This window comes from Phalacrocorax carbo, chromosome 16 (genome assembly GCF_963921805.1).
Source record: "Phalacrocorax carbo chromosome 16, bPhaCar2.1, whole genome shotgun sequence".
Taxonomy (NCBI): Eukaryota; Metazoa; Chordata; class Aves; order Suliformes; family Phalacrocoracidae; genus Phalacrocorax; species Phalacrocorax carbo.
The window spans coordinates 6,747,855-6,762,771 of NC_087528.1; the positions used below are offsets into that span (position 1 = coordinate 6,747,855).

Here is a 14,917-nt window from a genome sequence, read left to right on the forward strand (position 1 = left end):
AGGATGACCCAGCCCTGTCCTAGGGAGGGAGAGGAGGAAAGTTTACTCTTTTTTTTAATAAAGAAAAAAGAAAAGGGGAAAAAAAAAAGAAAGTTTATTGCAAAACTCAGTGTTTTAGAGTATTTCCAGAGTCCACTAGGTACGTTACAAACAAATCAGTAAATCCTGCTTTGAACGCATTAAAGCCTGCTTCTGGGTCTTCTGTGCCCGCACACACACATACTCACTCGCTCCCCCCTGCTCGTGCCACGACACAAACAGGAACAGAAATGTACTGTGAGGTCAGTGACAAACATGTTATTTGATCTGTATTGGACATTGTTGTAAAAAAAAAAAATTAAATTACAGTAGAACCTCGCAAATCTGCAGAACAGGGAGCTTCCACACACACAAAACCTGGAGGCCTTATTCCACTTCCAAGCAGAGTTGTAATAGCAAAGTGCTGTAGTGAGGTCTCATATCACAAAGACTTCAATAATCTTACAATTATAGTCTACAGAACATTTACCAAAATGCTTGAAGTATCATAAATTAACAATAAATAAAAAGTACATCTTAATGCAACATTGTTATTTGTTCATCTACTCACTGATTCACAAAACTGTAGTTCTCTGTAAGGGGTCTTCCAGTCCTGGGTGCAATACAGCGAGGTTCTGCTGGCCATGATAAAGTGCTGAGGCAGAGGAAGGACACGAGACCGCAGGTCTCAGGCAGTGAGGATGAATTGCTCTAGCCACTTGGTTGCAAGAGTGCCTGTTTCTTTTCTTTTGGACATCTAAGACAGAAAAAAACAAATCAAGCACCTACCCAAAAGGAGGGTTATGGGGTGGTGGGGGCTTTCGGGTTTTTTTGTTTGTTTTTTACAGATTGTCCCACATTTCTATGGCTGGTAAAATACAGACAGGTCAGTGGAGCAGGTAACGTATGATGCCACTTCCACTTACATACACAGACATGTTGATTTGGTTTTTTTCCAAAACCACGACAGACTCATTTTATTTGTCCCCCTGAGTTGCCTAGAGGCGTTAAGATGCATATAGGTGGGGTGAGCAAGCTTGTGTCACCGTGAGTAGGAATCTCTCCCATTAAGACTAAACGAACAGCTAGTACATTGTCTCTTATCAGTCCCTTCACGCTTTCAATGTGCACAGGCTCCAGTTCATTTCTCACTGAAGTCAGCAGCAAAAAAAAAGCCTCTTGCTGACTTTGGGGGAGCAGGGAGAGCCAGGAAGGGTGAACGGCTCAGACCAGCCGCCCCATGCCCACGGGGCTGGCAGATGCGGGGAGCAGACTGCAAGGGGCTGGGGAACGTGGGGGTTTCCACAGTCATTCGGTGTTGCGGCAAAGATTTCCTTGTGCACCTGTAAGTGAAGGTTGCGGGTACATTAAGACATACTGGGCCAGATCCTCCCTGTGGTTACAGCAGCAGAGCTAGGACCATTGGCACCAGCTGAGGCCTTAGGGAAAGAGATGCTGGATAGGGTTGTGGGGTTTTGTTTGGTTGGTTTTTTTTTTTTTCCTCTCTTTCTCTCTCTCCTCCTTTTCTCCACTGGGTTACCCAAGACCTACCTATTAAAAACAGCTACACTCTATGCTGTAAGAGTAAGTTTCCCAACAATTTCACAAGCTAGCAATACAGGATAGGCATTGAAGAGGTTGATGTAAAGACAGTTTTCCATTATGCAAAAGATGATTTTTCCTCTCCCGTTACTTAAGCTAACCTCCTTTAACAATCTTACAATAAATTAATAAATACTAGTTAAATTAGAAACAGTACATCAGATCTGACTATCAATAGCAAAACAGTTCTAAGGATACCAACTGGGAGAAGAAAAATTATCTTATAAAATATGTGCAGTAATAACTGGCCATAAAGACACACGGAGCCTCCGATTTCCCAGCATTTGTGACGTTCAAGTTAATTAGAAGAACACTAGCAATGGTTTAAATCAGCTGTCTAGCCTAGTCTTCTCCTCAAATCTAAAACATGAGTCCATATTCTTCCAGAAGAAGATTCAGGTGGCTACTGGTGGTGTATGAAATGCTCATCTCCAGTTCATATCTTCGGTTTCTTGTCTGTGTGGAATTTGCAGTAGGGGGTGGGTGAGGACAGTCGGAGGCTGAGCTGCCTCTGTTGTTCTCAGTTTTTTCTGGGATCAAACCTTTACCTATGCTTGTTATCAGGAAAGCGGGAGTGTGCATCACATCTTCATGCTAAACAGAAGTTATGTGGCTATCCGTATTTTCTATGGAGCTTTCCATTGTTGGTTAAAAAAGTTCGTTCTAATAATAAAAAAAAAAAGTTGTTGGTAGCAAGTGTTCACATTTAAAATTTCACATTCCCTTTAGAATGTATTTTTAAAACGTGGAGCAGAGCTGACATTTTCCCTAGTCTTATGCTGAGTACATTAGATGGAGACGGAACAGGTTTTTTCTTTTTTATGCCACACTGTCACAGCCTTTTCCTGAATTTTCTGCTTTTCCAATATCCATTTCAATAAAGTCATCTGGTAAGTCTGGTACGACCTCCGCCGCGCTCTCCTCTGCGCACTGCTGCTGGCGGTGGCACAGCCCAGCCTTGCACGGTCTCACCAAGGACAGAAACACAGCACCCAGGACCATGCCAGCAGCACAGGAGTAGAAGGCTGAGCTGTAGTTCTGTGTCGTATCCACTAAGACACCTATGGAAAACACATTTACAGCAGTTAGCCACCACTGACTCTCCCTCTTCCTTGCCCATCCATCCCTCCTATAGGATTTTTAATCCGCATACCACTGCATCACTTTATTTGCAATCAAAAGATACTCAACAGCAAACAGATGCTATCTTAAAAAAAGTAAAAACATTGTGTTCAGGGGTATGTAGTGTCATCTTCAGGCAAGTCAGAACCCTTCAGGCACTACAGGGAGGCTAAGCCTGAAATGCATCAGGCATCTATTTATTATGATAAAGACTTCACCTTTCTGCGGTGTATGGCAGCAACACATGCACAGGGAAAGCTATTTGTTTCTACCATTTGCTAGAGCCTGAAGTGATGCCAGTTTTAGGTTTCTAACAGGATCAGGGTAGCACTGCAGTATTTTCCTTCACTCTGAGGTTCCTCAGTAGAGACTGCCTCATCGATGGGACTCTGCAGAGCTGCATTGCAGCAGTCTTCTGGCTCCGAGAGCCTCCTAATACTGGTTGCAGGGCTTTTAGGATAGTACTATGATTAGTGCTGCTAGAACACTTTCTGGACAGAGATCAGAACCAACAGCTGTCAAACATACCAAAAGAAGAAAGTTTTAAGAGTTACCTGCAAGGGGTGGTCCGGCCAACCCAGCTAAGCTTTGAATGAAGACATAGACTCCAGCTGCAGAAGACATCTTTGCAATGCCAACCACGTCATCTTCTGCCAGGAGGGGAATATGCGTGCCCGCTACCGTTCCGAGCATGAACCCAAAAAATATGCTACATGTCATCAAGCCCCAGAATTCGGAGGCAAAAGGGAAGGCAAACAACGCTACAGACAGCAGAACAACGCAGATGAGTTCGATGTAGATCTTGCGGATGGGCTTTTTGTTGAGAACCCAGCCAGCTGAAATTCTTCCAAAGACCTCTGCGATTGCCATGGCAGACAGTATGTACGCCGAGTGGTCTTTCCCAATGCCAAGGCTGAGACTCAGGGGAATGATGTAGAGGGAGGGAGCAAAGAAGCCCAGGGTAGCAAACAGGCCAAAGAATGCATAACAGATAAAGCTATAGTCTCTCATCACAGAAAAGTCCAGTAGTTTGGTTTTTGGTTCTGGAAGGGTGCTGTTATTTTCAACAAGTATCTGTACATGTTCCTTTGGTTCTTCATTTTTCGGCTCTGCTTTGGTGTTTCCAGGCACATTGCTGGGTGAGGTAGTTATTTCTACTCCTGAGTCTATGGACTCTATTGAGGTGCGTGTTTGCTCGTTTTCAAGCATGTACTTCGTCTCCGTGGGCTCTTCTGGAGGCTGTGCTTTCACTTCTTCTTGCTCTTTGATGATAATGGGTCGCAGCAGCGATCCGCAGATGACTATGCTTAGCTGTAGCACCCCAACAGAAAGGAGGCTGTATCTCCAGCCAATCTGCTCCTTCAAAGCAGTAATTGCTGAGGGAAGAGGACAGAAGAAGAAAGCATAACTAGAAGAGCCTGTAGTCACACCAAGGCACTATTCAAATTTATAGCTAGGGGAGTAACTGAAGCTTCATCACTTGAGGGTCCCAGGCACCTCAGCTCTTGCAGAGGCTGACCAGGGGTCCCTCCTGCGCAGGGTCACCCAGGGGCCTGGCACCCACGTTCCTCCCATCAGCTGCAGCAGATGAGAGCTAGAAGTTGCATTTGACATCAGCTAGAAGAAGCTATCCTCTAGGTAGCCACTTTTGAGGTCCCAGCGAGTTTGGGATGCAGGAGGACGAAGGTGGTGTTATTTTTAGTGAATGAAAGCAAACTCAACATTCGAGTTTCCTCTCTTAGCTGACCCCACCCTGAAACCAGCTACTAGAGGAAGTCTTAGCTCTACTCAGAGGTGCGTGTCACTGCTTAATTACAAGCCTTCATTTGCAATCAAAGCTGCTGTGCAATAGGTATTGGCCAAAAGCAAGCATGCACAGCAGAAGACAACCTGAACTGCAGAGGACAGGCAGTGATAGGGACACGCTGTCTGGGGACAGGTCCCCAGAAGGCTGGGGCAGTTCAGCAGCCTGTGCTAAGCACAAGCCCGCTAACCTTTAGGAGCGGTTATGTGTACTGTGCATGTTTTAAATAGCTGAAGTTTCTCTCAGTCTTATTTTTAGCCTGCTAGATCTATATAGGGAACCCGGAGGGCTGCATATCAGTGAGGCATGTCCTGCTCTGGCAGGGGATGCTGGGGAGAGCTTGGGCATCATTAGACCAGTCTCTAGGATTACTTGTAACCCTGCCTGCAGGGCACGAGTGCCACAGGCATGTGAGCAACCACCTGTGGGCTTTAGCAGCTCACGGGAAGGTCCACGAGCACCCGCGTACTGGTGGCCTTTAGTTCGCATTTGCTTGGGAAAAGGACTGGAGCAGCACTGTGCTTTAGGCATGCACGTATGATCTTACAGCGTTCAAGCACTGTACCTGGTGCAAAGGAGAAAACAGCAAAACATTCCCCTGTAGATGCCACTGCTGTGACCAGCGAACGTCTTTTGTCAAAATACTGTGATAAAATGGTGACAGTCGGGAGGAAAGAGAGGCAGTATCCAAGGCCTGTGAATAAATGCCAAAAATTGCCATAACAACAAGTAAGGGAGAGGGAAACACCGATGAGAGAACACGTTAAGTCAGCTTTCCCAGTGGCGAGATTACAGTATCATTTCGGCCAACTCAGCAAGTCACCCTGGAAAAAAATCATTGGGGAAACCAGAATGTTATTTTTTTTAAATTGGAGTGGGGAAAAGAGAAAAAAAGAAAAATGAAAACAAGAGACCCAACCTCCCAAACCTGCTAGATAATTCCTTCTTTTCCCCAACAGTCAGCAGGGTCCATTTTGAGGACCTCTTCTGCTTAATGAGTTTGAGGCTATAGCAATTGCTCCCCTAAGCAAGGCAAGCTCCCGGCCGTGGATGTGAGCAGGACACCCAGGCCAGATTGGAGAGGGGGAAAAGTATCAGGGAAAAAAAAAAAAATAAAGGGAGAGGTTAGAGGATTTGACCCCGTGGACAGCTTTCATGTCCCCAGTGATCCCAGTCAATCAGAAGCAATCAGCACTAGCACCGTGGTCTGCAGGACCAAGCCCCAAGGTGTCCCCAGGGTGACACAGGGCAGAAAGCCAAGCCTTCAGCCCAGGTCATCACTTCTATGGGGAAGGGCAGCACAGCTCAGAGGGGGCAGCAGCATTTCTCAAGCAACCGCACTGTTGTGGGGCATAAAACCCACCATGGCCAGAGCTGCGCTTGCGGGAAGCCGCAGGAGCGAGCAAAGCATTTGGCAGGTACAGGAATAGGACGACTCACCAGAGATGACGCCGATGGTGACATACATGTCCACAACAGTGCGGGCGAAGGAGGCAGTGACCATGCCGGTGCTGATCAGCACCCCTCCAGCCATCACCACGAAGCGGTGGCCGAAGCGATTGCTGAGGACCGTTGACAGAGGAGCTGGATGGGTGGGAGAGGAAGAGAGCAGCAGTCAACACGCAAATCAACAACTTTACCAGCTACCATCTCCTTCAGCAGTGCTTCTCGTACCCCTGCCCAGGTCCCTGTGACATGCCTCCTCCCCTGCCAGTTGGCCTCACATAGCAGAGCATCACCCTGGAGCCATCCCTGGAGCACTGCAAAGCTCACGGCATTTAGGATGTGCTAAAAATCATCGGAAGAGACTAAGATGGGTGCATGGCAGCCTGGGACAAATCTGCAGCAGCATCCACAGACACCAGTGGATTTCAGTGATGCTCAAGTTATTTCCAGTCCTTTTCACTAGAGTTAGGTTTCAAAACTCTTTTTTTACACCCCTTGCTGATAAGCTAAGTGGCCAGGCCAGGATCAGCGACATGGACCACATCCCTGTACTACGCAGAAGGATGAGAGACAGGGCTCGGAGGGATTGCCAGGCTGAGACAGACATTTCTTGGTATTTCAAGAGCATGCGGCCTCTGGGCTTCATGGTTGTTATTTATAATGAAGCCATTAGAGACACAAAAAAAAAAATCACAGGTACCAGGTTCTCATGCGCTGAGTCAGCAGCACAACTACCCCTTGCACTCATGCTGAACACCTCTTACTCTTACCTGTGAAGGTCTGTACAAACACACATATGGATATTATCCAGGATATCCTACTGTTGGTTTCATCAAAGCTTTCCATCAGGTCATTAAAGAAGACACCAAATGATTTTATAATGCCGTACGTTAGAGCTTCCACAAAGAAGAAAGCAAAAGCAATTGTCCAACCCCATCCTCCGTCAGGCACTTTAGTATATACATTTGGAGCGGTGCACGGCATTTTTACAGCCTTGACAGTCATTTTTTAATCTGGAAAAGAGGGAAGAAAGAGCCAGGCATCAGTTTAAGATGAATTTTGCTGAAAGAGGCATGGCCTAGGAGCTGTAACATCACTAAGGCACCACTAGCCGGTCCCTGTGCTGCCGAGGGATTAAGTGCAAGAGTTGGGCTGAAGTTTCTGCCTTGGTCACCCCACCAGGCTTAATTCTGCTGGTGCCCTTTAAGCCCAGGACCAGAAACTCTCTACTCAGCACCCAGGCGAGCTGTTCTCATCAGCAAAACCCAGCGCCCGGGAGCTGTCATCTGTATTTCAGTGCGTGGGGGTGGATGAATGCAGTTCGTGAAAGATCCACCATGGGACCCAGCACGGGCTGGTGGAGCTGCAGAACTCCCCAGGAGCCCCTGTCCTCCCCGCCGCACCCTCCTGCCTGGCCCGAGGTGGCCAGTGACACCTTGGTGCCACCCGTTTGCTGCCGGGTCAGTCGATGATACAACCCACCATTGCACCCTGGAGTGTCCTACCCCCACCGAGTGGCCGCTGCCACTCAGGGTGACACTCGGGAGCCTGCCCGCTCCCCAAAATGGCTGCTCCAGGGCTGCCAAGCCCACAGTGCAACAGGGGGTGGGGACACCCCCACTGCCACCGCCTCGCCGTGCTGTCCCCCGCAGCCTTCGGGGTCACCGCCACCCCCCAGGGTGGGAGGCAGCTGAAGCCCTAAGGGCTGCCGGGGGGCTGGAGGGGATTAGCCCATAGGGCACAGGGGGATCTCTTCAGCCCTGCTCGGCATCACCTGGGCGCTGTGGATGCACAGGGGCGGTTTTTGTCCTGTGCAGGGCTCCTCACCGAAGCCGAGCACCGCCACACCTGTGCGGGGGACAGTGCCGGGGTCAAGCCCTGGCGTTGGCTCCCAGCGGCCACCCCGGGAGGGGACCGTGAGGTGGCCGTGGGCTGCTGCCCCGGGCGCTGCTGGCCCCCCATCCCGTGGGCTGCCTCCAGCCCCACACCCACGGTGCCCCAGGCACAGTGTGAACCTGCGGCTCTTGCAGGCAGCACGTTTCCTCTCCACGCTGCCGTCCCCAGCAGCCACCAGGCATTTCCCTCCTCCATTTTATACTCCAGATCATCGGCACGACTTTCTCGGCAGAGGAAGCCCGAGCAGCTCCGGCAATGCTTCCCCATCCCACTGGGGAACTTCTCACGGAGGACCAGGCGAGTGCGTGCGCGTTCCCGGTGGCACCGGCACCCACCAGGGACCCGCGAGCGACCCACGGGAGCCTGGCCGGGGTGGGTGATGCAGGGGCCCACCCAAGGGGTCCCCTGAGCAGGGCAGGGGAGCCTCAGCACCCCGCCGATCCCTCTGCAGCGCTGCACGGTGGGTCAAGGCTGGTGTATGGCTTGAAGAAAACCCCTTGGGGGCTTTTCTGCCAAGGGATGGAGCGAGGCGTGGGCTCCAGCATCCCTCCGGTGGTGCCTCCGTCCTGGCTCTGCTGCAGCCGGCCGGGGGGCGCAGGCAGGACCACCGCCGTGTGCCCAGGCGGGAGTTGAGCCTCTGCCCAAAGTTTGTGGGAAGTGCCTGGATGCCCCCTCGAGAGAGGGGCACCGGGGCTGCGATGAATTCCTGTGTCACTGCACAAGGAATGGGGGGGGATTAGATTAGAAGAAAGCACGCTATTTAGAAGCGGGGGGAGAAGAAAGAAAAAACCCACAAACGTTGGCGCACGTTATGTACATTTAAAAAATAGATTGCGAATAGAGAAAGAAAAAAAAAAAAAGCCAGAGCTCGGGGGCCCGGCGTGCCCCCCCCCCCTCCCCTGCATCACTTTCCGAACATTTCAGACCTGATTTCTGCATCGCCACCGCCGCACCGGCTCCTCGGCGGGCGCCGGGGCCGCCGGCTAAAAATAAAGGGATGCGGAAAAGGGGAGGAGGGGTGCGCGTGGACGCAAAATTAAAAAAAAAAAAAAGAAAAAAGGCAGGAAAAATAAAAAAAAATTAATCTTAATTAAAAGAAAAAAAGCCAAACAAAGCCCCCCCCTCCCCCGGAGTCCCGGGCGGGAGCCCACTCACCGGGCGGCGCTGGGTGCTGCGGCGGGGCTAGGGGCTGCCCATGGCCGGGGCAGGGCGGGCGGGAGACCCTCGGCGGGGCGGCGGCGAGAGGAGGGGGCCCCGCTGCCCGCCGGCCTCCGGCCGCTGCTGCTCCCGCTGCCCGCGGCGGCGGCTGCTCTGCGCTCGCTCCCAGCCCTTATATACCGGCTGGAGCCGGTCTCCGCCGGCGGCTCCGCAGCGCCATGTGCGCGCCGGGCCCGGCTCGCCCCAGCGGCGGCGCCGGCTCCGCGTGTGCGGCGGAGGGGCGGTGCTGGCGGCGGGCACCGCGGCCCCCCTCCCCTCCCCGGGGCCGGCCCCGCTCCCGGCACCCCCGGCCGGCACCTGCCGGAGCGCTCCGGGCGCCCCCCCGGCTGCCTGCGGGCCCCGCGGGGGGCGGCCGGGCCGGGCCGGGAGCGGGGCCGGGCGCGGCAGGTCCCCGCCGGTTCGGCCGGGCCGGGGCCGGGGCCGCGCTGCGGGAGGGGGGGGGGGGGGGCGCTGCGCCCCGGGGGTCTCCGGGCGGAGGAGCGGGGGTAGAGCGGCGGCAGCAGCAAAAACTCTGCCGGTGCAAAGGAGGGAGAGCCCCCGCGTCGCCCCCGCATCGCCCCCGCCTTACTCCGTGCTGCCGGCGCTGCCCTCGGTGAGCGGCACCGGGAGCCGGTTTGGGTGTCCGTGTGCCCCCCGCCTTCCATGGTGGGCGCTCTGCGAGCCCGCTCCGCTTTGGTGCTGAAGTTTTGAAGCCCTTTGTTTGCACAAAAGGCCTCGATCCCCTCATGGGAAAGGGATGCGATGGTGCAAGTTGGGGTGTGAGCACAAGATAATCCCCACAGACTTCAGGCCCTTTGGGCAGCGTGGCCGGGATCCGGGTCGCCTGCCTCCTGCCTCGTCCCGCAGCAGCGGGGTGCAGTGCTGGGAGCATCCCGGGTTCGGGCTCGCAGTGGAGCAGGCGGCCACCGTCCCATTTGCCATGCGGGGCGCTGGGGTCGGGACGGGAGCAGCTGGGACGGAGCCGAGCACACGCCGAAGCCCTGTGCGCCATTTCTGAAGACACTAACGTGTGCCCGTCCCCTCTGTGCTCCAGCATTGTGGGCAGCGCGTGTTGCATTTTTAGGGGGAAACATCTCCCTTATGTTAAAAAGTAGCGATTTGTGAGTCAAACTGGAAGCAGGTGAGACCCACTCACCACCTACACGGATGGGGAAGGAAGGGAGCCGGGGGGTCAGACGTGTGTCACAGAGAGCACGGGACAGGAATCTTTCCCATGCCCAGCACTGCCTGTGAAAGGGGGATGGAACTAAAGTGATGAGCGCTTCAGGGTTTCCCCTAAATTTCCCTGAAATCAGTAAAAAAGAGGAAAAAATTGACAGCACTGCGTTTCGCAGCTCACTATGCCACTGCAGCCGCTGCGTCCTGGCACTGGCCTTGATGCGCTGGGAGCGGACGGATGCTGCTGGGGAGGTTTCAGAGCCTCGTGTCGTTCCTCGGAGCTCATGGGTGAGTGATTTTTGCCCACAGGGAATAGCAGAGGTCTGGGAGTGGGGCGGTGGCCGGACTCCTCCTCACCCACCCTCTCACACTGGCCAGGGACCCCATGGCAGTTCGCTGGGTTAAAGTAGAACCTGGCAATTCTGCTTCGTACCCCTGGAAAAACTACCCAGGTTGAAATGTTCCTTCAGTGCCTCAGCCGTCAGCAAGGGCTGCTGTGTTTGATTTGGCCCGAGTTCTTGGTTGGGTATATTTTTTGTCACAATGGGAGCTGCTAGAGAGGCGGCGCAGGTAAGGGTAGTGGGCAGCAGGGAGAAAACCCTGAAAACTTCCAACAAATCATGCAAATTATCCTGCTTTTGCTCAGTAACTTTGAGAAAGCTGCTGCTAATTTCTCATGGCAATGCTGGTCCGATGGCTGCTGCCTCCAGCAAGCCACTGATGCTCCTGTCCTTACAGGGAGGTTTCGGCAGCTTCCCCCCTCGCAGTCCCATCCTAAACCAGCTCAAATCCAGGCGCTGGGCCGCGGGGAGCGATGGGGACTGCACCCCGTGTGTCTGTGGGGAGCCCCATGTCGCCCTGTCCTACAGGAAACCCCTTCCTCTGAGGGGTTATGCCTTGCCCGGGTGCAGATAAAGGGTGACCACCTCGTCTGGCCTCAAAGAGCCGATATCCCGTTACACAAGCTTTTCCTTGAGAATGGGTCGCCCTCCCCAAGCTGTAATTCTTCCTGGCAGCGACAGTGCAAGTGGTTATGGGACAACAAAAGAGGTTTGTGCCTCCAGGGGAGAAATAAGAATGCAAATATCTTTGGCATGAAAAAACAAAGGCGATTTACTCCTTGGTATTTCTTGTCAGTACTTTGCATCTGTCTCTGCTTCACCTTCTCATTCCTTTCCTTTGGGCTTTCCAAGTGCAATAAGGCTTTGGGGAGAGATGGGGGCTGGAGGGGCCCCATAGGAGGGACGGGGCTGATCGCTGGTGGCTGCAGCCTCCCCGGCCCAGGGCTTTGCAGCTCTGCTCTGCAATGCTTTCTCGCCCATGTTGTTCGCTCACTTTGGGGGGATTTGCCCTGCTGCAGCCCTGCCTCGGAGGGTGCCTGGCCATGTCTTGCCGGGATGCTTTGCCCCAGCACATCCGTTGTGGGTTCGTCCCATGCCCGCCAGCGGCTTGCACCAGGACGTGCTTCTGTGTCTTCCTGGTGACTTCTGCACTGCTCCCAGCCTGAGTGCGTGGCCGGTGTTTGAGGCTCTGCAAACCATAGCGAAGGAGAGCACGCGTCCCGTCAGTAGGCATGAATCAGCCGGGAGCTGGAAAACAGGGCGGGCTGCAAACAGAAAGGGAGCGCGGGCCCCTGCTTTCTGCCGCCGGATGGGTCAGGGACTTCCAGTTCATTTATTCTGCTGGGGTTCGCCCAGCCCTGCTCGGCATGTGTAATGTTTTCTCTGAAAGACCTAGCAGTTAGATGGGTGAAAAACATTCTCCTGTCTCAGGAGCTGGCAGAAATCCTAGTAAATCTGCAGAAGTATGTTTTTGTCGGTGCTGCTTATTCTGCTAAGGGAACTAGTATAAACTATTCCAGCAGAAAACCTTTTCCTGGAATAAAGTCTTGACTCTGTTCAGAGCATTGTCAGGACAGTTGTACCGGGAATGGAGCTTTGCTGGTAAACATGTCGAGACCGAGGAGGCCTAACTGGGCAGACGCAGAGCTCGTGCACTCTCTGCCCCACGGACAAACCCCTCAAAAAGCAACTGCTGCCTTTGCTGTGCTCAAATCAGAAATAAAATCTATGGGTGGTTAGTTCGGAAATAAAACAAGGAATTTTTTTCTCCCCCCTGAAAGACTGGCTGGCCCTGCTGGGATATGCCACCATCCATCCCCTCCAGGCTGTGGCTGGGCATCCCCCGGTGGGGTCGGGGTCAGTGCCATGAGCCACGCAGTGGGGGCACGTCCCCGTGCTGTGTCACTCCCCGTCCTGCGTCACTTGGCAGCCGGGGGGTCAGCACACAGCTCGAGCGATCGCTTTTGCTTGTCTGCCTCAGTTTCCCTGACCCCTGCTGGCACAAAGGGTGCTGGTGGCAGCCCCCGGGGGGGCCCTGGGATAGCAGTGGGTGCCTGCTCTGGTTTGAATGTCTCATCCCCTGCTGTGTCCTTATCTCCCTGCTCCTTGCAGCCAGGACAGGGGTGCCTGCTGGGGCTTTTTGCAGGAGAGCAGGGCCGCCGGCATGGCTTTGGGCCGGCGATCAGAGCTGTGACACCCCAGGCAGGGTGCAAGCCCTGGGTGCTGGCAGGGGGACGGCTTGGCGCAGCCGGCACAGCCGGGTACGCTTCAAAGGCCGGCAGGTTTTTCTGGGCTCCAGCTGCTGCTTTGCTCTCCAGGCAGGCGTGAAAATGTGAAAGAATGTGAAAAATGTGAAAATGATCGTGCTGGCCCCAAGATTTGTAAACTTCTGGTTAATGTGTAATAAATACATGACAGATACTCCCAGCGCTGGGCGGCCGCTCAGTGGTGGTACAGCCAGCAGTGGCATCCCCAAGCCGAGGAGGCATCTCCCCTGCCCTGGGGCCAGCCCCAGGGTGTCCTGAACAGCCCTCTTTGGAGAGGCTTTGGGGCTTTTCTAAACTGGTTTATCTGGTTTCGACTTATCCCTCGTCTTTTTGTGAACTGCCTCGTCTGGCTTGCAAAAATGCACTTTATTTCATTTGTTTCATTCTTCCCTGGTACAAGGTGCATGCTGTGAAGCCCGGGTACACAGCGTCCGGTCCAAGCAATGCCTGTGCTCGCAGCGCGGCGCGGCGAGGAGCGTGGTGCTGGTTCTCCAGAGGCCTTGGTTCCCAGGTGTGTTTCTGCCCAGGTGGCTCATCGGGCTGTAACCACCAGTCCGTGTTTCCTGCTTGGCACAAAGTGAGGTGCTGCAACAGCCATGTTCCCACCGTAGTCGGTCTGGGGCAATCTCTTATGAGTCACTTGTTTTTTTTGCAAAAATAGCTAAAAGGTAGTCCTTCAGCTCTCTATGGGTCCAACTGTAGCAAAGCTGTAGAGGAACAGAGATGCTGCTGAAGCACAGGTCCTGGTGCGGTGGTGAGTGGGGACCAGGGTTCGCCCCAGGGAGGCTCCTCGCGACAGCCCTGGCACCGCTGGAGGATGTGCACAGTGTGTTGCAGGGGCAGAGCCCAGACTCGCCCGGGAATTTGAGATGAAAAGGGCCGGAGAGGCACCTCTGCCAAGGAGCTCGGAGGAGAGCAGGCTGGAGTTGATGCCAAGGGGCGGCTTCATGCTCTGCCGGGGTTTGGACCTGCTGTGGATGAGGATGGTTCTGCAGGAGCATGGCAAGGAGCCGCGCCGGTGCGTCCCACCTTCCATGGGCCGTGTTCCACCTCTCCCTCAAATGGCCTCTGAGCATCAGAGATCAAGAAGTTTCCTCTGACACTAATGCATAAATTTCTGCCCTGGATGACTTTCCCCTGTAATTTAGAGAGACGAGAGTGTCCTTTGAAAATGGTTTTGATTGTTTTTGTTAGCCATGTCATCCTGGCATCCCTCCCCAAAGTAAATGGGAAGGACAGAGGTTTGTGGGTGAGTGTGGGTTCGGCTCTCTTGGGTTTTGCTCAGTTTTTCTGAGAGGCTGCAGGTGCTGACAGGGGTCCCTGGTGCACACTGCGTGGTGCAGGGCCACCCCTGGGGACGGGATGGGGTCCAGCATGGTGCTGCATGGAGGATGCTCGGAGAGGCTGGGGCTTGGCGTGGGGACCCCACTCAGCCTGGCGAAGGGGCTTGGGAGCTGCTGGATGCCGGCAAAGGTGCCGGAGGGTAGGGTTATGTGGTGTGGCTTCCTGGAAAGGGTGAGCACCTCCCACTTTAGACACAGCTCAGCTGGGATGGTTACGTGGGTAACCATCAGCTGAACTTTGTCACTTTATTTTTCCCTTAAAATCAATTCCAGTGCTGGGCGATTTCCTGCTTCATACCCTGCGGAGAGCCCTGGCCAGAGGGCTGAGATGGGGCTGAGGTCACCCTGGGCCATGCCTGGCTTAATCCATCCTGTTCCTATGAAGCTGGTGGCTCCATTCCATGCTTTCCTCAGTCCAACCGGGCTCAGCCCCTTCGTGGTGGTGTTGGAACAAAGCAGGGCTGCTCCTTTCAAGCTCCTTTCAAGCTCCCTTCCCCAAAGAAACCCCAAGGACTTTCCAAAGAAATTGCAAAGGGAAATTTTAATGGGAAAATTAAGCAATTTAGGCACTGTCAAACATGTCCACATACCTAATCTCGATTCTTCTTGCTGTTTGGCAGTTCAGGGCATGAGGGATGAGCTGTGGGTTTGCAGTTAGGTTTGTAGAACAGGAGCCAGGCTCATTTGCTCTTTGTTCGGGCA

General features: G+C 53.7%; 2 protein-coding genes across 5 annotated transcripts in view; one reads left to right on the forward strand and one right to left on the reverse strand.

The window, feature by feature from the left end:
- ARSG (arylsulfatase G) overlaps positions 1–14,917 on the forward strand; it is a 40,976-nt gene that overhangs the window by 4,089 nt on the left and 21,970 nt on the right. Inside the window, exon 1 of one of the 3 annotated variants that reach the window (XM_064467114.1) lies at positions 8,099–8,185. The exons of 1 other annotated variant lie outside the window; for it this stretch is intronic. The gene's annotated coding sequence lies outside the window, so the exon portion shown is untranslated. Of the gene's footprint in view, positions 1–8,098; positions 8,186–13,216; positions 13,384–14,917 lie in introns of those variants that run through there. One more of the 3 variants, XM_064467115.1, reaches the window with a different exon arrangement.
- Positions 78–9,331, reverse strand: SLC16A6 (solute carrier family 16 member 6). Of its 2 annotated transcripts, none has more exons than XM_064467116.1 (6): positions 9,044–9,331; positions 6,763–7,005; positions 5,987–6,130; positions 5,112–5,240; positions 3,297–4,118; positions 78–2,681 (listed from the first exon to the last, which is right to left on the reverse strand). In XM_064467116.1, exons 2-6 carry the CDS (start codon positions 6,995–6,997, stop codon positions 2,440–2,442), a joined length of 1,572 nt encoding a protein of 523 aa, XP_064323186.1. In that variant the 5' UTR covers positions 6,998–7,005; positions 9,044–9,331; the 3' UTR covers positions 78–2,439. The 2 variants fall into 2 exon arrangements, with proteins under 2 accessions (XP_064323186.1, XP_064323187.1); XM_064467117.1 differs by lacking the exon at positions 9,044–9,331 and adding an exon at positions 8,008–8,146.